The sequence below is a fragment of the Peromyscus leucopus genome, chromosome 6 (genome assembly GCF_004664715.2).
Source record: "Peromyscus leucopus breed LL Stock chromosome 6, UCI_PerLeu_2.1, whole genome shotgun sequence".
Classification (NCBI taxonomy): Eukaryota; Metazoa; Chordata; class Mammalia; order Rodentia; family Cricetidae; genus Peromyscus; species Peromyscus leucopus.
In genome coordinates, this window is record NC_051068.1 from 54,013,806 (window position 1) to 54,038,732 (window position 24,927).

The following is a 24,927-nucleotide window of genomic DNA, read 5'->3' on the forward strand; positions in this document are numbered from 1 at the left end:
CCTCTGTCAGTTCTACACATTATTATTTTTATAACTTCAATATGGAGTGTCATTGGTATATAGTTCTTTCCTTCCTCTATTGTTTGATATTTAGATTTAAAAAAATCCTTACTGAAGCCATTGTTGTAGTGATTATTTGTGCATGTGAGCATTTATTAAGGAAATGAAGTGAGAATAATTATTGCCTATTTAAGCAGATACCCATTTCATTTTTAGAAGAATATGCTAACTTATTATTCAGAATAATATGAAACTCTAAAATGATTCCATTTCTAAAAGTGTTTCTGAGAGTATCGGTTCCTCCAAATCAACATTGGCTCTCAATCTTAGCATCTTCTACTGCTATTGCCAACAAATTCATGAGATTCTTTGCCATTGACTTAAGTTCACCTAGTTCTTTACAGAATTTGAATATTTATGTTAGAGGCCATTAGTGTCTTTCAGTGGAAGGGAATACCCATTTGTTTACTTAATCACTATACCTTTCAATTCTTACTAATTAATGATATAGATGAATATTGATCTGTTCCTGTCAAAATTTCTTTCATTCTTTCAGGGTTCTCTGAATATGATTTAATAATATGGCTGAATTCATTAAACCTTATCAATTGCATTTATGCAATTTTGTGTTTGAACTAAGGACATATCATCATTCCCATTATTTGTTTATTTTATTGTTATCAGTATTATTATTTCACTCCTATAGATTTCATTTTGTGTAAAAGTTAGGTATACACACATTTTTACATCATGTTAGGCTGATTGTTTAAGATAGTATACATGTAGCCTATATCTTGTCTATAATGTTAAATAACACAGTATGTTTTTAATTGATACATATGTCATAAAGGTACTTATGAACAATTTATTCCAGCAATATTTTTCATTTAAATTAAATACCTTTATGTACTTCAGATTTTATCAGTGGAGTATTACATATGTGTATAATTCAGATTTTATCAGTGGAGTATAATGTATGTGTATACCTAGATATGTAGTGCATGCACTTTTATATGTATATATTTATGTACTTATTATATAAAATTAGTAAACTAATATTTTATAAGGTAAGATGTCATTAAACAGATTTATTCTATTTTTTTTCCTAAAAAATATCAATTGGTTAATAAATTCACATGATTCAACATTGTGCATAAATATATATATCTTGAAAAACATGTATATTCTTTTGCCTTTATATTTAATTATACCTATTTTATAGCATAGAATGATTCTTCATTTTTACAATTTTCCTTTAATTATTTTATATATTTTTTTTATTTTGATTTCTTTATGTGACTTTGTTCCGATGTCCTAGAAAGATGACTTCCTGTTGCTATGACCAATGAAAAGCCTGACAGAAATGTATACTAAATATTGAAACCCCACTATATTGCTTCTAACATCTGCATATTATCTGTGGATTTGTGTATAAGCAACGGTTTCTTCAGCTCAAATCCACAGCTCTGCACAAAACACAAATCTGCATGTAACTCTATTTTCTCAGGCTCTGGCATATAACAGCTTTATTAATATAGTCCCATGTTACACCACCATCCCATCCTTGTGGCCAGATTTCCATTCCCTACAAGCAATTGTTTTATTTTGCTCTTTTTTATTCTAATTGTAAATTTCACTTTCCTTCTGGGATGCAGGCTAATACAGAATCTCCGGAAGAGTCCTGGCATAATAGAAATGTGATTTAGTAGTCAAAACAGGAATGTAGTTTCATCTGCCACTTTGCTTGTCTTTACAGAAGCTCCCAATATCCTCTTAGAAAGTTGAGATTATAATTATTAAGCATCTGCTGCTGGATGACTGAAGTTTCCCTTGAGGATTCAGGCCATTTACTTCTTTTCCATTTCCTTCATCGGGCTGACATAGATACTAGACATGGTGTATAGAAAGCACTGGACTAGTTCACAGTGTACCTAAATGCCAATTCCAGTCAAACCAGGTTCTGTGTTTTTTACCACTATTTCTAATTTAAAGTCATTGTCTTGGACTTCAGCAATACTGCATTTCTAAGGCCTAATGTAGCTGGGTTTCCATTGAGGTATGCTGTCTTGGATATTAATGACAACATTTTTTGTACTGTCCTCTATGTATCTAGGTTTGGAATGATTGTGATAGTAAACAAATTTCTTCAATATTTTTTCCTAAAAAATAAAATCTGCCAAATGGTTAGAAAGTTCACATGGTTGAAAACCTGAACACAAATATATGTCATGAAAACATGTGTCTTTTAAACCTGTCTTATTTCACTCTTATTCTAAATGCTCATGACACCTACTTTTGCTTGACTTGGTATTTATAGATATCTGTTCTTGTCTTTGTTGGGTGTGTGTTCTTTTCCTTGGTTTGTTTCTGTCTCTGCATCTTAAGAATGTGTGGTGGCTCTGGTTTGCTTGGTAGGGATTGCTTCTGAATTCCTTCCCAGTGTCCTCACAGGGGACTGCCACAAAGGTATGGATATGGGATACAAGGGGGCAGTTTCTGAAAGGGTCCACAGGAAAAGGAAAAACTGGGCTTGTTATGAGGTTTGGTGGACTTCCTAGACAGCGGAGTCGGAGAAGAAAGACAGTCCTTACAAGTGGTCTGCTACAGGACTAGAAATGTGAGTTGGGGGTTAAAAATAGAGTGTAGAAATTAGTTTGAAGAACCCCTCTAGGATTCATAGGCCAGTATAGTCAGAGAGTTTCCAAGTGTAGAGTGCCTCCAAATATTGCGCATTTCTACATGCAGATATGAAATAGATGATATGATAAGATTATTTTTATAGGAATTCAATGTGTTTCATTGAATAAACACATAAAACCTTTCTGGATTACTGTACAAGTGTCTAGTGTTTATCATTCTTGTGATTTTACTTTTATTCATTCAGGATGACTAAACCTTCTGAGTTTCTTTGCAAGTAAACAAAGACGTATAAATAGATGTAGGCTATTAAATGCCAGCAACTTTGCAACTGACAAGCTGATACATTTACAAATGTGGTAGTGCCCTCTCAGTCTCTTCATCTCTCATTTCTGTGGTAACCCTGTACTTTGTATCTCTGAATCTCATAGAGATGACTTCTTTTGGAGGGTTGGACTACATATATAGGATTTTCTCAATTCTTTCTTATTCTGTCATTGATATTTGGATTTCAATTTTTACCTTTCTGCTTTAATTGATATGTAACACTAATCTTAATCAATACCATTTATAAATCTTACCTACAGAATAAATCAATGGAACTGCATAGGTAAACTTTTGTCACATATATTCAAATTTCTTTATAGTGCAAGCATTTAAAATCCTTTACTTTTTAAAATGCTTTACTTTTTTTAAATGGTGATCCTGTATTTTAATTACATTTTCCTTTTCCATTTCTTTCCTCCAAAGGCTTACATATATACCTTTTTACTCTTATTCAAATTTATGACTTCCTTTTCAATCATTGTTATTGAAAATATATGTGTTCATTCATCAACTCATACACAAAACATGTCCCATTGAAGACAATGTAGTATATATATATATATATATATATATATATATATATATATATATTCCCAAAACTGGCCTGTTATTTCCATACACTGTTACTTGCATGTATATTTTCAAGGTTGATCATTTGTCATTAGACAGACAGCCATTGTTCTCTTAGGTGAGGAGGACCTCCTCTTCTACTCCCACATTGTCTGTAATACTTTGTGTATGGGTGAGGTCTCATGGACTTTTCCCCATGCAATTTGGCATGTTTGTTTGTGTTCTCCCTTATTCAGCTCATGTTTTAGTGGTCATATTGGTGAGATGTATTTATGGGTATAGTTTCTGATGTCACAAGGAAACATAATCTTAACATAAACATAAAAACAAAGTCCCTGATCATCATCTGGCTCTTAAGATATTTCTGTCTTTTCTTCCACAAGGTTTGCTGAGCCTTAGGTGTGATGAATGTTTTATAGATGTGGTCATAGGGATTGGGGGAACATGACTACGAATTTTAATTGGTTGTGGTTTTTTACCATGTTCTCTTCATATTGAAAATGAGGGGTAAAGAGTATATCTATCTGTAGATAGAAAGACAGATAGTTATAAATTATTAGGGATTATTCTGGATTAGTAAATTAGTGAGTATAGATTCTTCTCCAATAACCATGATTTCACTAACACGGAGTATTTAGCTACCTTTCTTATACCAGATATAGTATCACCCTTGTTGAGGGTGTCTTAAATCCAAACAGAGAGCAGTTGGTTACTATCAAGGTATGTGTGCCACTACTATACCTGTAAGATTATCTATTGAAGCTGGTTATAAGTGCCACAGCTAGGTAGGACAGTAGTTTGCCCCCCTCTTTTGGAAGCTTGCATGGTGTCTTCTGGTACCATGAAACAAGTCCTCAGAAAGCAGAAATGCAGATCAGTTCCAGTTCAGGGGCCACTGGGTGCTGTTTCTGAAGTACAATGAGAGCTTACCATTTACCTCAGGAGAGTAACCAAGGTGAACAACAATAACATGTATGTTTTGGGAGTCTCTTAGACATCTTTGACCAAAAACCCTAAAGAAGACTTCTCATGTCCTGTATTGGAATTTTTGTTAGTTGGTCTTTGGATCTTGAAGGAAGTGTCGTCAGCTCAGATAAGAAAAGTCCATTGAGACTGCATTGTATATTTGTATGAAAAATTACATGCTCCATACATTTTTTTAGGTGAGTAGTTAATGATATGATTTCTTGTGGGTTTTTTTCTTCTGTGATAAAATTTCTGGTATGAGGAATAGACTTCAATTTGCTTTTGCCTTCTTGTTTTCTGTTATTATTCATGTATCCATGAATGATCTCTTTCTGTTCTCTTAGTACATGTCTGCCATGTCATCTTTTGTCCATTCATCAACTTGTACACAAAACATGTCCCATTGAAGACATGGTACTAAGACTGCTAATATGATTTACAATCACAATCTCACCCAGTCTTCTGAAACATCATCTGAAGGTTTGTCAGTTTTATGTTCCAAGCTCTTAACAAATTGGAAAAAGGTAAAGGTTTTTAATCCTTGAAAAACAGTCTATAGTATGCATGATGTGCATAGAATTCTTAATGCTGATTTTCACATAGGTTCAAGTTACGTACTAAAATTCAAGAAACGTACACTCTAAATGTAATATAATTAAATTACACATTTATTTTTTAATGTACCTTGGATGAACCAAATTGCCAACATATCAGTATAACAGCACCAGAGAACAAAGAATAGGAGATTTAGTGTTTAGAAAGATGTTCTACTTCTTTTTAAAGAAACTAATATCAAAATCAAAATTAAAGAGGAAAAGTGCAGTCTATCCTATGAAATTTCAGTAATATACACACTAATATATTATGGGTGGGAGGACATTTTTCAGTTTAGTGTTTTTTTAGCTTTTTAGCCTATGTTTCAAAACCAGAAACCTTCTGAGTGTCATCATTTCACTAAAGTATCATATTGCTTTGAATCTGTTCTTGTTTTAGTTTAAAACATTAGTAAATGTGGCAATTCCCGTTCTTGTTATCACTCCCCAAAATGTGAACATGGTCATATCTAATATGACTTTTACTCATTTCTGTGAAATTCAGATACAGTCTAAATCTAGTGTTTAGACAGGAACTGATTTTATGTTTTTCTTACATGGGCCAGTCTATGATAGTAGAAAGCACTAAGAGCAAGTAATTGCTAAGTAGTGAATGGTGGCTCATGTCACACACATGGCTTTTGTCCACAGAGACTGTCAGTGGTGAAGACGAGAAGACATCTTTGCAGTGGCAAAGTGTGGTGCCCCATAGGGTGAAATGTGGTTTACTTTTGTCTGCTTACTATTTGGAATAAGACTTGGCCATCTCTTTCCTTTATGTATTTAGCATTTCTTCTCTTCCAGTCTAAACAATAATCATAGTCTGATTAAGAAAGCTTGATGTAAATAATTCTATATATCCTTGTTTAGGAGATGTGTACCACATAATCATATGTTTTGGATAAAGGGTTAACCACAGACATGTCCATAAAAATATTTCCTGTTGAAATTTTTTTGCTATGGAATTTTATTTAAAGGACTATGTATTCAATAAGAAATCTTTGACAAGCTTTAGGCAATTCTCTTTCTGGGGGTGTTAATTAAAGGCACATGATTTTCAGGAGAGGACATAATACCTGTCGTTGCTTAAATACACTCAGGCTCCACTTGCTGATTTATATTTCTGCCCATCAGTTTGTGTGGACATATTGATGCTAAGGTCTGTAGACGTTCAGGGAAGCTCAAGTCAGAGGGAAGGAGTGGCTTTTTGTGAATCCTTAGCTGCTGATAACGATTTTAAATCTATATGGTTAAACATTAAAAATAAGCAATATGGACAATAGCTTTGTTGAGAAGTTCTAAGAACTCTGTGAGTAGAAGTTCTTCATGAAGATCAAGGAAATCATTGTTAATCTTCAGATCTTACACGTGGTTATTTCATTCCCACATTAGGTGCATCTGCCACCATGGGAGAACAATGCTCTTAGCACCCACGATGGCAACTTTTAATGAGTACTAATAGATATCATGTAACTTCTTTCTCAGTATATCAGGGAATGTATCTCAGGGCTTAAACAAATCTGGACTACTTGGAAGCTGCTATGTGATGGTAGTGACTGGAGATGGTTTTGAGACACTTTCAGTGAACTGACGCATTTGGGGGCGGTATGAGAAAAGGACAAGGAGGGAAGCATTGGTGTGGCACTTCAGTGTGTGCGCCTGGCCCTGTGGAATCTTCAGCTTTTATGCTGGCAGGCTTCGCAAGGACTCGGCCATTCTCCTCTCTGCACAACTGCTGTTCCCACTGTAGCCAGCACACGGTAGTTTCCGTGCAATAATCCTAGATTATCATGAGATGACACTGACTGCTCCTCTCTTCCCTTAGATACCTTGATCCTAACACCAACTAGAACATTCTCTGTTGTTAGCAATAAAAGAACAACAAAAAAAAAACTCATAAGTAACACAAGTATCTACTTCTGATGCCAATATTTGTGCATCACCTAGTTCACCACAGCCAGTAGGCCATCTCTTCAGTAAGTGCTGAGGCAGAACCTCTGAAGAGGGTTCAGTGACAGTCTGGCCAGGTAGAGGCACGAATCATCATCCTAGCTAGTTCAGAGGCTGTCAGAATGATTATTTGTGTGAAGAAGTCAGAGACCCCACTGAACAACTTAATGAGACACTGTATTGAATATAAAGAAAAAGTGGAATGAATGATTTACTCCTTCATAGTGTGATAAATTTAGAGGCCAGGTAAGGTATAAACTGAGTATTCATCCTATGGATATAAATGAGAGTATAATAAAAATGAACACAAGGTTCCCATTGTCACCCTGATCTCTCAAGTATGGAACAATATATCTGTATGTATTAGTCCATTTTTTTTTATTTGTATAACAAAATACCTAAGGCAGCCCATTTTATAAATGAAGTAAATTTATTTAACTCACAGTTTTGGATGCTGAAAGCTCAGCATGGAGCAGTCCTAACAGTTTGTCTTTGAAGGACCAAACATTTCAATGCAATCAAGGTAGGAGGAAGGTTTTAAGACTGAATATCAGAACAGGAAGCCAAGAGGCTGAGAATTCCACAATTCCTTCTGAGGCCACAGTCTCTGCTCCTTAAGTCTTCCATCCCATGTACACTTCACACTGAGAACCAAGCTTCCCATCATGCACTCTTGGGGAACAATAGCATCTGAACCAGAAGATTGGGTGGCACCGTGGAGATGGTAGCTGTAACCGAAAGTGGATTCCAAGTGTGTTTTTGCTCTGCATGTCATGGATTGGGGTATTTTGTTACAAATAAATCATGCATGTATATACAACATTAGGATTGAAGGGAAATTGTCAAAAGGAATAGGACTAATGGGTGAGAGGGTAGAAAGTGAAAGGTTGGAGGTGTGAGTGTGGGGGAAATGTGCTTTGCATAGTTGTGTAGTTGCATACAATATGCATATATGATGAAAGTTAAAATTGAGCAAATGAAAAAGACAAAAACCATTACAATAACAAAAAACAAACCTTTATTTACTTGGTAAGTAGGAAATAGATACACAAAGAATAAAGTTACAGAGCAAATGTAGTGTATGCAGGAAAACACTCTCCTTAAGCGTGCAAGGTTGTTGGTTTTGTGCTTGGCAATATACACACTTCTCCCTTCCTCAAAGTATGCTGATGCTGTGTCCTCTTCCTGCTGAGGCAGAAATCGAAACTTATGGAAGTAAGGACTCTACAGAAGATCATGTTTCCACAAGGTCTATTACAGTGAAAACTGTGTCAGGAAACTAAGTCAGGGTAGAAAGAAGACACTACTTCACTGCAGCCAGCAGGACTCCAGGACACAGCAGAACATAGAGAAAGTCACTAAAGTGAGGACTTTTTTACAACTTCCAAATAAACTCCATTGACTAGACGCTCTGGAAAACAACCAAGCAAACAAATAAAGAAGAAACAGAACTCACCACACCAAATGTAACCACCCCACATAGGGCCATACAGATTAAATAACAATAATTTCCAGTCAAAATATGAGTTTGAGAGCAATTCTAATGCTGTTTGCTCCAAACTTCTATGCTAATATTTTTACAAATGCTAGACAAACCAGCACCATGCAGGATTTTATGAAGATAATAAGCATGCATGAAAGTTGAGTCTCATAAGTATTAATCACAGCCTAATGAACAGTGGAGCCTTCTGAATACCAAGCTGCTTTGAGAGAATACTTTTATTTTGAAACATCACTTCTAGTCAATAAAGCAATGATGAGAACTAAAGGTACTTTCCTGCATCTGCTTATGGGCTCAGTCCTCAATCCTGAAGCACAGTATGAGGCTAAAATAAGTACCATTTTATCATCATTTTGGGGGCTCCTGCATTTTCAAATGGAACAGTTTAAGTATGGAAAAGAAGCCGAGACATATCTCAGAAAATGTGGGTGCATCCATCACAAACACAGTTGAAGGAGTTCAGGTGAACAGAGAGCTTGGCTCATCGCTTCTCATTAGCAAGTACAACCCATTTCCTAAAGGGGCTGGAGTACTAAACATTACTAGAAAAGCTTAAATGCCAAAGACTTGGTTGGATTATTGCTTTCATTAAATGAGTCCAATATTGCTTTTCCTATGAGCTCATGTACAATTTATATCTGAAACGAATATCTGCCATTAGAACTCATAATCTTAGTAATGGTATACTTCTGTACCAATGTATTCATAATAATTATTCATTAATGGAAAGACAACATGTTTTATTTGACAGTGGATTGGAAAGGTTTATTAAGACAAATCTGAACATGGATAGCAAAACCTAGTTTTTATATTTTTTGATTCTGAGTTATAAAAATATGTGAATCATCTAGTTTTTAAAGGATTTTTTGTTTTATATTATTTAGGAAAGGATTGGTGCAATATACTTCTACATTAGACATTATTAAGAATACTGAGAAGTCTGTTAATGTGAATGTTCCGGACTAATATTTTATCTATTATGGATATGATAAGTTGTTTATTCAAAGACCAAAGATACAGTTTTAATGTACAGGGGAATAATGAATCCAGAAACAAATCAGAAATGGTGGCTATCATTGAGAAATACAATAGAAATACTGTTTTCAATTATATTACCTCAAGTACACAGAGATGATAATAGTTACTAAGTTAGAATCGGTAAGAAGACTAAGCATTAATCACTAATAATGCTTCAAATTTTTATTATCTTAAAATTTCTAGCCTTATTAATCAGGAAGTCTTAATCTTCAATATGTCTGCAATACCTTCTTCAATAAATATTTAGAAAGCTCTTGAAAGGATTTTCTGTACATTTAAGTCTTTAATATAAAACTTAAAACTATATGAATTATAAGAAATGTAGGAACAGTCACAATTTTATGAAATACTTAGTAAACTTCTATACTAAACCATTACTTCTCTTTCATAATCATACAAACTGCTGATTTCTGAAATTTTTATTGTAGTAAACCTATATTCTTATTAATATTAATGCCCTGATAAGAAAATACAGCTGGAACTATTTTTGTATTTTATGTGGAAATAATTTTATTTATGTAGATAAAATCCCCATGATTATTACTATATATAAAATAAACTTCATGTGGCATAGCTGATTATCTTTACAATTATTTTTAATTTACATAACTACTTAATTTCCCCCTCTCTCATTTTTCCTACCTCTCCCACATTTGTTTCCTACCCCAATAACTCTTTCCAAATTTACAGCCTCTTCATTAATCATTGTTGCTACATATGTGTGTGTGTGTATAAAAAAACAAACATAACAAACATAACAAACAAACACAAATACAACCTGCTGAGTTCAATAAGTCTATATATAAACACTTGTTAATTGCTTGTAGATCTTTTTCTAGTGGTGGGGCCCAGTGAGATTTTTCTATGTGTACTGGGTTGTCATTTAGTGATGGAGTGGTCTTCAGGTTGTTGTTTGTTTGTTTGTTTGCAGTCATGCTGTTAAGATTTCATGAGTGTAGCTGTCCTATCATAACTAGAGTCCAGAAACTCACAGCAGACTTCCTGGTCCTATGGCTCTAACAAAATTCCTGCTCCCCCTCCTCTGGGATGCTCTTTGAGTCTTAGATGTGAAAGTTGTGTTGTAGGGAGAGGACACCCTAAAGTCAATTGTCCTCTGCAATTTTGCTAGACCTGCCTTTCTGTAATGATATCCTTCTGCTTCAAAAAGAAGGTTATTTGGTGAGAAGTGAGATCTGTACTTATTTGTGGGTATAAATCTTTATAATGCAGTTAGGAATTACACTGGTTTAGGAAAGGGGTTATGCTCTAATATCTATGATCTCACTAGCTACAGGTCTTTTGCTAGGTATAAAGTAAATGTGTGATGTTTTTCCTCCTGTGACGTGTCCCTTAAGCCCACTTAGACCTCTTCTGGTTACTGTAGGATAGACGTGCCACTATTGCACTTCTAAGGATATATTGCTATGTTGGTCATTGCTGTGTGTCATAGACACCATAGCTGAATAGGACCATTCATTGCTTTCCTTTCTTGGTAGCCTGCTCATCAATTTCCATTTATATGAAAGCTAGATATTAGTGACACATTCCTTTCAATGTCTGAAAGCAACCAAGTGCTATAGCAATAAGCTATATTGTTTTCGTGTCCTTTTGGACTCTCCTGACCAAAAATTTGATACCTTGTACTAAGGTTTTGTTAAATAGTCTATGATTCTTGTGAAAAATATTATCACTCCAAGTGACATAACTTCATTTTAAAACTATGTATGTATATATCCAAATAATGTATATTTTATGAATTTTTAGGTCAATATGAAATAATTATTCCCTGTGTCTTTTAAAAAAAATTCTAATTGTGTTTTTCCCATCCTCTCTTCTTTTGTATTGTCCTGTCTTCTCATTTTTCTCATTGTCCTCTTTGTCTGCTTATATTGTTTTATTCCATCTTAATGCAATACAAGCTTCTATTTTCCTCTTATGTGAACAGAGAACAATATTTCTCTGGCCTTTAATTCATGAGGATTTAGAACTATCAGAAAGTTATACCATCAATATTATTCATAGCAAAAACTGAATGCTAACTCTTTGGCTATAATTTTGTTTAATAGGTGCTCTCTCTGTGGAGGCCCAAAATACTTAGGGTCAGAGAATCTGATCTTGCTTTACCCAGCAGGGCTACAAAATGGATGATTTGGTCATGGACATGTTTACCAGTTGTTTGAAAGGGTCTACACTTGGCTATATGGTGTGCTTTGATCTTGCAAGGGGGAGGTCTTTTGCCTCTTCCTTTGGAGTATTGTGAAAAGCCCTTATCAATATGGAACAAGGGGGGTTGGTATTGACCCAGCCCTCCCAAAGCTATCCTGTGTTTCTGTCTTTCTTCTCATTGGCTAGGTCTCTCTTTCTAGCTATCATTTCTTCATTCTTCTCTCCTCCACCTAAGAACCCTTCAAAAGATGGGAGCGGGACTCCCACATTTCTCTCTCTCCTCTCTTCTCTTCTCTTCTCTTCTCTTCTCTTCTCTCTCTCTCTCTCTCTCTCTCTCTCTCTCTCTCTCTCTCTCTCTCCCTTTCTGTCTCTCTGATCTCCTTCCCTTTTCAAACTTGTTATCCTTGCTAGCCTTAGTATTAGTCAACCAGTTTCATATAGTATCATCTTTAGAAATATAAAGGTAACATTTCATTATCTCTCCATGTTAAAAGTAAACTTGCTTGTTTACATTAACTAGACCCATTACTTTAAATTATATTACTTTTTTCAGCAGGATTTGTAATTATTTGGATGTAAAGAGCAATTAAATAACTTTAAGAAAGCATTGGAACAGGACACACCAATACTAATTCTAAAATTACTGGTACACAGTAGATTTCCCCCACAATAATCCAGAACCTACCTTGGGATAGATCTTGTTTCTGTCTCTGATGTTCGTCACTGGGTAACAACTCTATAGTTTCCTTTATAACTTTGGTTTTATCTCTTCAGGTTTGGATTTATTCTTCATAAAGATGAAGCAGCACTGCATAAGATTGATCTTGAAACCATGTCCTACATCAAAACAATTAACCTGAAAGACTCAAAGTGCATTCCTCTATCCTTGGCATACACTCATCTGGGAGGATACTACTTTGTTAGCTGCAAGCCTGACATCACTGGAGCCCTTCCACCACAGCTTGTGGTGGACAGTGTGACTGACTCAGTCATTGGCTTCAATAGTGATGTGACTGGCACCCCTTACACCTCTCCAGATGGACACTATCTTGTCAGCGTTAACGATGTGAAAGGCCTTGTGAGAGTCCAGTATATCACCATCAGAGGAGAAATCCTGGATGCATTTGACATCCATACCAACCTGCATATATCTGACCTGGCCTTCCAGCCATCCTTCACAGAAGCCCACCAGTACAACATCTACGGCAGTTCAAGCCAACAAACGGATGTGCTCTTTGTGGAGCTCTCCTCTGGGAAAGTCAAGATGATCAAAAGCCTCAAAGACCCTCTCAAGACAGAAGACTGGCCCTGGAGTCAGAAGAACAGGCACATCCAAGGCAGTGGCCTGTTTGGACAGTACCTGATGACACCTTCCAAGGATTCTCTCTTCATTCTGGATGGTCGCCTTAATAAGTTAAACTGTGAGATCACAGAAGTTCAGAAAGGAAATACTGTCGTTTGGGTTGGAGATGCCTAAGGAGCCCTGTTACCTAATTATGGAGAAATAATTTTACAGTACATTGCACTTGGTCCTTATGTAAATTACAGCTTATCTTTTCCAAGTTTATATTCTAGTCAGAACCCCCTTTGTTTGTCCAAATAAGCTAGATTTTTTTTACAATAATATTGGCAGATTAGAAATATTTCACACAATACTTAATTAGCAATTACAACACTCACAAAAATCAAACATGTAACTATATTTTGAACCAATAAAATGAGATTTTAAAATTCTTTTAAAAATGTAAACTGCAGGGAATTTCAGATGACCTAAGCATCATGTCATTTTTTAAGGCATTTTATTTTTTCTCTGTCCTTTTGCTATGCTTAAATCTGAAATATAAGGTCTTGTGGAAACCTTAAAATTCTTAATTCAAAATACTCTGTCCCGTCCACTGTTTATAATCTTTTGTGCCTTGAAGGAAATGTCATAGGAGAAAAAGGAAGGCTAAACTCTGCATATTGGACAACCTCATAGCTATGAATCTACTGTTATTAAGAGATGTTTATATCTTGCGCCAAATCCTGCCTTCAGGCATTTGTTTGACCTTCAATGAAATGTCATGTGAAGGCATAATTTGGCCTCAGGCCATATACAGATGAGAAACTATCCAGCATTCACTGTACAATGTGCATTTTGCTATAGAAAATGGACAGGAAGGGAGAAAAATATGTATGTCAAAACCTTTTGCAATGTATTGTGCATAGATTTTACTTTCATTCACTAGAGTGCATTAGGTTATCGGTGCAAGTTTATCTGGGAATTCAACTGCTTACAGAAGATTACATTTTTTAGGACTGAACTTTTTATGTAGCCTACTGTTGCATAAGTCAGGAACTTCCTCAGTTCTAGGAAAGGAGCATTACTGCATCTGCACAAAACCCACTGGTGATAAAGAGACAGACAGTGAGACAGAACCGAAACCACTCTTTGCAGTGCGGTTGCCTCCAGCCTTCCCTTGGTCGGTCCAAATAAGATGGATGCTTTTTAACAGAAAGAGGATAAGATGAGGTCACAGTGGAGAGTGGAGCTAAACTCCTCCATTGCTTTTGCTATTCAGATATATCTAGCAAAGAAGCCCATCCTTCATCATTTTTCCAAAATGACTTCTACTCCTTCACAACCTAAAGTACCTTCTCTCTAAATGTGTGCTCTAGCTGTGACCCAACTGAGTCTCTTGAGACATTGTAGAGAAGTAAAACTGACTGCCTTTTTCCTCTTTAATAAAGGAGACAATAGAAGACCAGTAGAAATAGACTAATACCAGTAAGTTGGGTTATTGGAATAGGAGAAAACTACCCTGGTTTAAGGAAATAGTAATGGTTTGAGAAACTTTTCTACTTATTTTTCTTCTTATTGTTGTTAAAACTCCTAATGAGCTATTGAAATAATGTCCATTTGCTGAAGGTAATCCAATAAAATCTCTTTTTAAATACAAATTTTACTCAAGCTTAAATTGTGTAAAACTGCATAGAATCCTGGAATTTTATAGTGTGCACTCTCTTGTGTGTATATAGCACCCTGGGCTGTGTGATAATAGATTTCTTCTTAGCTTAAGGGAACATTAAGGGAGATAGATTTAATAAACAACAAAAATCAGCTTATGTTTTTACTGATTGAGTCTGTTTTACTCTTTCTAACTTCCTCCCCTGTGAACATGAATCATGCAATGTCTTTGTGTTAATGATTTGGTGTAAGTCTGTCCTGTACATGTACATCCTTCTTTAGAAGCTTATACCATGTGGATGCTGTCTGTAGTCATTGCTTGATAAAAGAATAAACCTCTTATGTTTTATTGCTTGTGTGCTCAGGAATTCTTTGGTGTGTGTGACATTGTATGCTTCCATAGGCTTCATATATAATTTTGTGCCCCATATTTTTATAAAAATGATGGTGAAGGACGATATGGAAGAAAAATAAAGGGAGGCCTATCAAAGAAAATTTCAGTTCATCTTTTCATAAAATATATCAGCCTTTACTATATCCCTTTGTTATGGGGAGCCCACCAGAGAAGACCACTTAGACACAGTTTATGCCAAAACAAAGGACTTTATTCCAGCTGGTTGGGACTACACCCAGGTATTATGGACCCAAGTATAGGCCACAGTGTTCAGAGCAAGGGAATTTTAAAAGAACAAATCTATATCCTGTTATCTTGCTCTAGAGCTTCAGGGTGAGGTTTTGTGCAAACAAGCAGTTTAAAAGACAATATGATAAGCAGTTACCTGGATGGGGATATTTGAATGCATAGGCAGTTTAACAGAAGTCAAAATAAATTACCTGAGGTGTCTTGACCCCAAGTCCTAGAATAGAGTTGGGGAAGTGAAATTCTCGTTCACTTAAAAGGGCCTCAACAAGAATAGCAGATGGAGGGAACTCTGTACTGTCTTTCTCTGTCACATCTTCACTATTTAGTGTTTGTTCCAAAACCTGTTCCTGTGATGTTTGTTTCTTCAAAATCGCTCATACATTAAGGAATTATGTCAGAACAAGTCCCCAAAAGCAAACTCAAAATCAATGCTTTTTTGCCTGTATCTATATATGTTAAATACACAAAAAAAGCTCTATTCTGTTTTCATTGTTGAAGAAACCAGGGCCTTAGCTTTGTTAATCTAATGCTCTCTTACAGAGCCATGCTTGCTAGCTGCACCACTTTTTTAGCAGAACAGCTAAAATACAGACTTGTAAACCAGCAAAAAGCTCACATTATATTTATGTTGCAATTATTTTGATGTTGACACTTCCTTCTTCAAAGACAGAGCAGAAATATCTGATAAGACATCAGCATCACTCTGCACTTAGTGACTAAAGATGTATTGCAAATAGCCATCTCAAAAGCACTGTGCAAAATCTGAAGGTAAAAGAAAAGCAAGATATTCGGGAGAAACATGACTTACAAAAAGGCTGCAACTTCAGCGAGTGGAAGTCAGTAGAAGAAAAAAGGAAGTTAGAGCTATAAAGAGTAAAATGATCAACAGAGGGGAAAGGAGGCATGGCGTGGAAAGGCCTCTGAGCAAAGCCAGCCACAGGAAGTAGACAGTTATTGGAAAAGAAACTTAGTTAAGGAAAAGGGTTCTTGTGGTCAGGTTCTGAGATAGAAGCACAGACTGAAAGCCCTTTAAATACTGGGATATGGATACTAGATGTAAAGCAAAGACTACAACCCACAGCTCCAGAGAAGCTAGCTAACAAGGAGGCCTCTAAGAAGGATGCATAGATCACCCTGGAAAGAAGAAATAGATGAGATCTCCATGAATAAACAGGGAGTGAGGGGGAGAAAAGAGGGTAGGGGTTGGGAGATGAGAACATAAGGGAATGAGAAAATTGAGCTGGAATAAGGACAGAGTGGGAAAGCAATGTGACATCATGGGAATCGGGAGAAACCAGGCACTAGGGGAGTTCCCAGGAATGCACAAGGATGACCCCGGCTGAGACTACTGGCAATAGTGGAGAGGGTGCCTGAACTGGCTTACCCCAATAATCAGCTCAGTGAAGACCCTAACTGTCATCATAGAGCCTTCATCCAGTAACAGATGGAAGCAGATGCAGAGATCCACAGCCAAGCACCAGGCTGAGCTCCAGGAGTCCATGGGAAGACAGAGGAGAGAGATTCTATAAGCAAGGGGCATTAAGATCATGATGGGGAAATCTACAGAGACAACTGAACCAAGCTAGTGGGAACTCATGAACTTTAGACTGTCAGCTGTGGAGCCTGCGTGGGACTGGACTAGGCCCTCTGGATAAGCAAGACAGTTGTGTAGCTTTATCTGCATAAGAGGCAGATCTTAAGCAGAGATCTGGCAGATGGGGGCAGGGTCCATCCCTGGTGCATTAGATGGCTTTTTGCAGCCCACTACATATGGGGAACACCTTGCACAGTCTTGATGTAGGGGGAGGGGCTTGGACCTGCCTCAAATGAATGTACCAGACTCTGCTGACTCCCCATGGGAAGTCTTACATTGTGGAAAGAAGGAATGAGGGATGGGTTGGGGGGAGGATCCTGTGGGGCAGGAGGAGGGAAGAGGGGCATCTGTGGTTGTTATGTAAAATGAATAAAAAATTTAAAAGAAAAATAAAGACTGGACTATGGTAGAGGATCACCAATATTTTCAGGGCTGGGTTATGGCTATGTTTGTAAAGAACTTGCCAAATAGACCATCCAGGGTATTCTAATTACTGCTCTACAGAGAAGTTCTTTCTCAAATGTGTATGTCTGGATGGTTCAAGGTGAAAGAGAGCTTAGTCTGACCTCTGGCCTCTATGTGTAGTGGTATCCATAAAAATATGAACATAAACAATAACAATTGTATAAGCAGAAAGAAATCCTAGTGATAGCAACATTTAAAAACTTTGTTTTAATAGAATAGAATTCAATTAAAAAAATAAATTAGAAGAAAGATACCAATTAGGTAGATATTTTTAAGAATGCCAGCTTTTGGTCTTTAATATATAATGATACATTTGAAATATATACTTAATTAAGCATTATTAAAGAATCATATCTGACATGGTAGCTTAATTAACATGGTTCATAAAAAGGGACAGATATGATAGGCCTTGCATGACATATCATCAAGGGAACTCCAAAATGTGTGAGGGAGAAGTGGATTTAGGGAGAGAGAATGTGGAGTCAGATGAAAGAGAAACTGAATCAAAGAGAACAATGGTACACCAAGAGAAGTGAAGGCCTGCACAGCAAACCTGTGCTATTTCCAAGATCATCCCTGCCTGGTTAACTAAATCTCTGTGTGTGAGGATGACAAACTATAAAAACATGACATTCAGTTCAGAATTGTATCACCTGCCAGGTGCACCTTTAGACCTCCTTTAGAGACATTCCTTCTAAGAAATAAATTAATTAAATTGAATTTTATATTCACTAAGTTTTTATGGGGTGAAACAATGGGTTTACTTGCATCTGAAAGGTTATAATATTACGTAAGTTTGTAAAATCAGAAAAAAATTTAAGAACAATTTTACTGTTCACAAATACTAATTTATCAGAGAATAATATAAAAAACCCAATGTCACAACTTCAGGAGCTCACACGAGGCTAATGTCACCTGTCAGTATTTTTGTTTTTCATTAGTAATTGTGGGAAGGGTAAGAGGGATGTCACACTTCTCGAAAGTCTGATTTAATGTTTCCTCCAACGATAATCTCTGCTGATAAATTTCATGGTGAGATATAATCTGAAACTGATATTACACAAATCCTCCTGTTCAGTCACGGTGAATATTCCCCTCTTCCTGGAGGACTACATCCTATAACCGTCATAATGCATCAGAGGTAGAAAGCTTCGGGGGAGCTAACATCATTGCCAGCCAGGGTCCTTCAGCTTCCAGCTTTAGTCACCACCAACCAAGTAAATCCAGATCTTCAACTAGAATGCAGAAAAGATTTTGGGATGATCTTGAATAAAGAAAAGTGTGTTGTGTCGGGGGGGGGGGGGGGGGGGGTTATTATTTACACAGACTCGACTAAGCAAAGGGCAGGATAACCCCCTAAGGCATGAGTGTGGACCTCTCCAGAATGACACTTAAGAGTCTTTACAATGACCCTATGGTGTAGAGATGTGGACCAGCCATTAAAGCCTTGGCTCTCAACCAAAACTACCATGGGTGTGTGAATGATGCTGTGCTTGCCAGGTTACCTCCCTGGAGGGATGGAATTTGCAACACAGCTGTAAGAACCAGCCGAGCAGGAAATTCAAGAAAATCAGAAGTTAAAAATGCATGAGATGGTTTACTTAATTGTCTTACAGAGTTTTCCTTCATAAGTCAAATTGTAAGGCAATTTTGATGAGGGAGTGTTATTTAGAACTAGGGATGAGCTTTGAGTGTTTAAAAACGATAAAATTTAAGGTCACAAACTTTCAAGCCCTCTCTAAGAAGAGGGACTGTATTTTAGTGTTCTTATTTGAGGTGTATTCCAGAAAATACATTTTCTGTGTAGGCAATCTTGGCTTTATCAATTGGGCAATAACCAAGGGGTTTTCCTAAACAGAAAAACTAGCCTTAGACTTGTGGACACTCTGAGGTGGGGTCCTGGACTCATGGGCTGGCAAGGCTGCTGAAAGGCCTGGGGTCTTGGTATGCATAGAGCATTAGGAGAAATTACTTCATTCCTATCCACATAGCAGCTCCTGCTCTGTGGCTCCTGCAGCAACAGTCAATTGCTGCTGTTGTTGGCTGTGTTTGCTCTTTGGGGGGCCCACCACCCAGCTCCCAAATAAATCACACACAGAGGCTTATTCTTAATTACAAATGCCCAGCCTTAGCTTAGCTTGGTTCTTGCCAGCTTTTTATAACTTTAAATTATCCCATCTACCTTTTGCCTCTGGGCTCTTTCCTTTTCTTACTTCTGTATTTTTTACTTTCATTCTTATTCTGTGGCTGGCTGTGTGGCTGGGTGGCTTGCTGTGTGGCTGGGTGGCTGGCTGTGTGGCTGGGTGGCTGGCTGTGTGGCTGGGTGGCTGGCTGTGTGGCTGGGTGGCTGGCTGTGTGGCTGGGTGGCTGGCTGTGTGGCTGGGTGGCTAGCCCTTTCTTTTTTCACTCCTTGATCTCGCTCTTTCTTCTTTTATTGCCAAATTTCTCCTTCCATTTATTCTCTTTGCCTGCCAGTCCTGCCTATCCTTTCTATTGTCTTGCTATTGGTTATTCAGCTGCTTATGAGACCATCAGTTGTTTTAGACAGGCAAAGTTCATAGAGTTAGACAAACGCAACACAAAGGAATGCAACACATCTTTGCATCATTAAACAAATGTTCCACAGCATAAACAAACATAACATATCCTAGAATAATATTCTACCACAAGTTGCTCTGTGCCAAAGGCCATCCTATCCTAGCTGTGGAGCCTTACTTGCAAGTTGTATATGTCTAGATTTTATACTGCCCCCTCCCCTGCCACCGCATGGGCCTGTAGTGCCCTTTGAGAGAATGCAGATGGGAGTTGATGAAGTTTGGGCTCTGGAGAAGGGTATAAATGGAAGATGAGTGGTAGAGAGGAGGATTGAGACAGTCTGAATGATAGAGAACTGGGCAGAAGCAGAAGAATTGGTTGGGAAGGAAGAATGAAGTGGAAAGATAGCCTTCAGATAGGCAGTTATATCAGGCTTCTGGGCAGTTACAAAGGAAAGTTTAGTCTCCCCAGGGAGCAAAGTTGAGGGTGGTACCTAATTTTCAAAGGAGATATCTGCCCATTGGGGCAGAGGCTTCTTTCTTAAAATCTCTGCAACAAGCTAGTGGGCTTTAAAGCTACACTAACAATCCCAGTCATACATCACCGTTGACACTTGTCCAAGGCACAAGAACTGGCCCAAGTACTGGGGTCCCCATCAGGGCATTTGAACAGAAAGGCTTTCTGAAATTTATGAGATCTCCCAGTGTGGGTTCCAGTGGCCAAGGCCATAAAAACACATAGGGGTTGGTGTGAGTCTGGAGAAGACAAGGAGGATGAGACTAGAGAGTTGAGCCTGGATTTTAGGGATTGGGGAGTGAAACCAGAGGGTCTTCCTTGGCTTCCAAGTCGGGAGTGAGAACACAAGGAGCTATCTGGAAATTAGAACAGTGGGGTAATATTTTAGAGAATAAATCCTGAACTAGGTTGGGGGAAGGTTTGAACCAATGTTAACCATTGATCAACCTAAGGGAACTGATTGGGATACTGGGTGTTCCCTATATCTTAAGTCAGACCACTGGAACAGTAGCTGAATAGGGAATAGCTGGATCTAGGAAACCTGTAGATGTGCATTACAGATCAATAAAAATTACAAAGAGTCTTCATCAGGTGAACCATAATAGTTCTCTTCAAAAACCCTGAGAGTCCAGTATATCATGACGGCAAATTTCCCTTCCTGAGGGAGGGAAAGGACACAATTGGAAAAACTGCAGATAACATAGAGAACACACATAGCAGATAACAAATAACAGAAACGTTGAGGCAGAGAGTATAAAGAATGCTCCAGGCAACAGAACATTGACAATACAAATACAAATTCAGCTCAGAAAAACAATACAAAAATATAAATATAAATACACTGAGAATTAAAACGTTCCAATCATTTAAGTAATACATACATAGAAAAAATAAGCACACACTTTTAAACAAATATGCACAAATCGCATTTTAGAGTACACATACTGAGACCTGCAGAATATCCTGACTTCTGTGCTTACTATGGAAATAGAAATAATAAGCTGCAGAAAACCAAGCAAGTCCCACATTGCTCAGAATGCAGAATGAAAGGTCTCTTCCTGATTGCAAAGAAAGCTTCTCTCTACTCAATACAAAAAGAAACTGAGTCTACAGAATTATAAAGAACCTTTCTAACCTTTCTAAGAGGTTGACTTGCAGGTTCATGAGTAAACTAATGTTTACTCAGTGAGTATAGGGGATACTACTCAACTCTTGAGATAGCACAGACAGAAGAAATGCTTGTGGGAGTTACCCAAGTTCATGAAGACCATGGCTAGGTTGGTATATTCGTTTGGAAGTCTCATGCCTCAGACATGAGGAATTTGTTGACAGACCTCCACTAAGTGCCCACAGAAAGATTAGATGCACTCTGAAACTAGGGCATCTCACTTCTTTTTATCAAGAAGTATTTTGGGAAACAGGCCTGACACCCTATACAAGTTCCTCTGCCCAAGAGAGCAACAGTGTGCTATTAAAGTCTCTGTGAATTCATGTGTGCCATTGCTCTGTTCTGTCTGAAAAACATTGGTTCCTTAATGTTATCTCCCTCTGGCTCTTACAGTCTTTCTGCCTTCTCTGAATATCTTGGGAAACAAATTGGTCTCTCCAATAACATCAAACTGCTCCATTGGGGTAGTTTTTAAGTCTTGGGAGTTTACTTGGCATACTTTCCTTGCTATGGTTTGCCATGGCTCTCTCAAGATACTGACCTGACCTCTGTTATATGTTGCTGCCCTCTTAACCTACCAACTTCCCCTTAACTGACTGCTACCAAATTCTCAATTTCTTTTGGAGCAAACAGGCTTTATCTGCTATTGTCTTCATGTGGTGCCTCTCATCTTGCTGCCAAAGGACAGACTCAAATTTAGAGCTGGAGTCTATGGGGTATCTTCTGAAAGTCCTTTATATGACAAGGACATTGAATGAGAAATAATCGTCTCTGTCCATCAGGACTTTCCTCTCTGAGCCTGAAACCTTAAATTGCCAGCAAAGAACTAAATTATACAGTATCATAACAGTCCTTCAGTAACCACCTTACTTGTAGCTCATGTCTTTCTAGTACAGTAACTTTCCTTTCCTTCTCTTTTAAAACTTTTAGTTTATTTTTTAATTTGTTTTTATTTGTGTATATATGTGTATGCATCTTTGTATGTGGATCACACCCATGTGCAAAATGGCTGCTGAAGCCAGTCAAGGGTGTTGATTCTCTTGGAATTCAAGTTACATGTGGGTCCTGGGGAAGGTAGTTAGTGAGTGTAGTTAGTGCTCTTAACTGCTGAACCATCTCTCATCCCACATTCCTTAGTTTGGAAGGCTCTGTAATGCTGGCTCTGGGCCTTAACACTTCTTGTTTCTTTCTTTTTTTTTTAATGATCTTTTTTTTTCTTTTTTGGTTTTTGGAGACAGGGTTTCTCTGTGTAGCTTTGCACCTTTCCTGGAACTCACTTGGTAGCCCAGGCTGGCCTCGAACTCATAGAAATCCACCTGGCTCTGCCTCCTGAGTGCTGGGATTAAAGGCATGTGCCACCACCGCCTGGCTAACACTTCTTCTTTTGTCTGGGATGTACATGCATGAGCCACCTTCTTAAGGATTTTTTTTCCTTCTTTAAAAACCTACTTGCCAATAAGTATTTCTTCCTGCCTCATGTAAAATTAGCAATATTTCTTTGCATTTTTCAAAATATACTATCTAAGTTTGCTGAGACTATATTTTCCTAGTTTTATTGTCATTTAAGTGCCTGCATAATTGAAATTTTGCTTATTACATCAGCATACCATCTATTTTACTCATAATCTAACTTAATGACAAGTGACTGTTGTCTGCGTGCTATACTACTATACTGTTTCAAAACAGAGCTTATCAGACACATATTATGCAGTCAGTAAACATACATGAGATGATTGAATCCTTGGATTTCTTTTATGTTTTATGTTTAACATTTAGTTGATAAAACCTGAGTCTAGATAGATTAAAGGCCTAGAGGAAAACTTACTACTATTTGTGGTGGTATTGTGTTCCCCAAAATATTGTGTAAACTAATAAACTTATCTGAGGTCAGAGACAGAACAGCCACTAGATACTTAGGATAAGCAGTGGTGGCACACACCTTTAATCCTAGCATTCCACAGGCAGAAATCCATCTGTTCAAGGATACAGCCAAGCATGGTGACTCATGCCTTTAATCCCAGAAAGTGAGCCTTTAATCCCAGGGAGTGGTGGTAGAAGACAGAAAGGTATATAAGGCGTGAGGACCAGAAACTAGAAGCATTTTGGCTGATTAAGCTTTCAGGCTTTCGAGCAGCAGTCCAGCTGAGATTCATTCTGGATGAGGACTCAGAGGTATCCAGTCTGAGGAAACAGGATCAGCTGAGGATCTAGCAAGGTGAGGTTGACTGTGGCTTATTCTGCTTCTCTGACCTTCCAGCATTCACCCCAACAACTGGCCTCAGGTTTAATTTTATTAATAAGACTCTTTAAGATTCATGCTACAACTATTATTCTGCTAAAGAAACATAACAATGAACTGATATATTCATAGATCAGGAAAATCGCTCACCCCTCATCACAGAAGCTTCTCTTGCAGTATATGGAAATTAATGCAAAGACCAGACACTGAACAATGTGCAGAGAATGAGAGATTTTGGAGCACTCGGCCACAAATTGTATGTCTTTTTGAAACCCTGCCCCTCAAGCCTCAAGGATCTATATGGAATAGGCAGTAGAAAGATTGCAAGAGTCAAAGGTGTATGAGTCCAAAGAAAGAGTATTTTCCAGAAACAATAGAGCTGATATACATATGAATTCACAAAGACTGTGAAAGCAAGCACTACACCTGCACAGGTTCAAACTACACAAAAATCGCAGCACAGAGAAGGGAAACTGAAGGACAGGTTTTAAGCCTATTCAAGAAGCTTTTTTCAGTACTAGCCAGGAAAGGGAAGACCAGTTTTCTACAATGGAGTGACAGTAGATATATCAAACACATGTGCAGTTAAAGTTGATCAACACAAATAATTCCCCAGGGGCTATTTTTTTTTTTTTTTAGTGTGTGTGTGTGGGGGGGGTTGTTTTTGAGAGAGAGATAGAGACAGAAAGAGAATTAAGTTTAGTGGGTAGGGAGATGGAGAGAATCTGGAAGGAGTTGAAGGGGGGGAAAGAGTAGGATCAATGTATATGAAATAAATATTTAAAAATTAAAAAAATAATTAATAAAAAGATATGACAAAAACAATACCATGACTCTTAACCATGATATATAAAAGCAGCAGTACACTGATGGATATTTCTTATTTAATAGTCTGTAATATATTAACATTAATATTACTAGGCATAAGATGTGATTTGAATAGATGATGTAATTTTAAAATTTTTCTTTCTGTATTTAAATTGAATTAGTTATAGAAGGACATTTTTCTGTTAAAGACTATTATCTTAGTATTGAAAAAGTCCAAGATGAACTCACAATCTTTCAGTTGTCT

The 24,927-nt window shown here is 37.3% G+C and overlaps 1 protein-coding gene across 4 annotated transcripts in view; it reads left to right on the top strand.

Moving 5' to 3' along the window:
* The window catches only part of Fstl5 (follistatin like 5), a 567,974-nt gene extending 552,930 nt beyond the window's left edge, over positions 1 to 15,044 (top strand). For all 4 annotated transcript variants that reach the window (XM_037206672.1, XM_037206671.1, XM_028867183.2 and 1 more), the window contains one exon: positions 12,523 to 15,044. In XM_037206672.1, coding sequence (XP_037062567.1) covers positions 12,523 to 13,225 — 703 coding nt within the window. In that variant the 3' untranslated portion in view covers positions 13,226 to 15,044. The remainder of the gene's footprint in view (positions 1 to 12,522) is intronic.
* Positions 15,045 to 24,927: the final 9,883 nt, after the last annotated feature.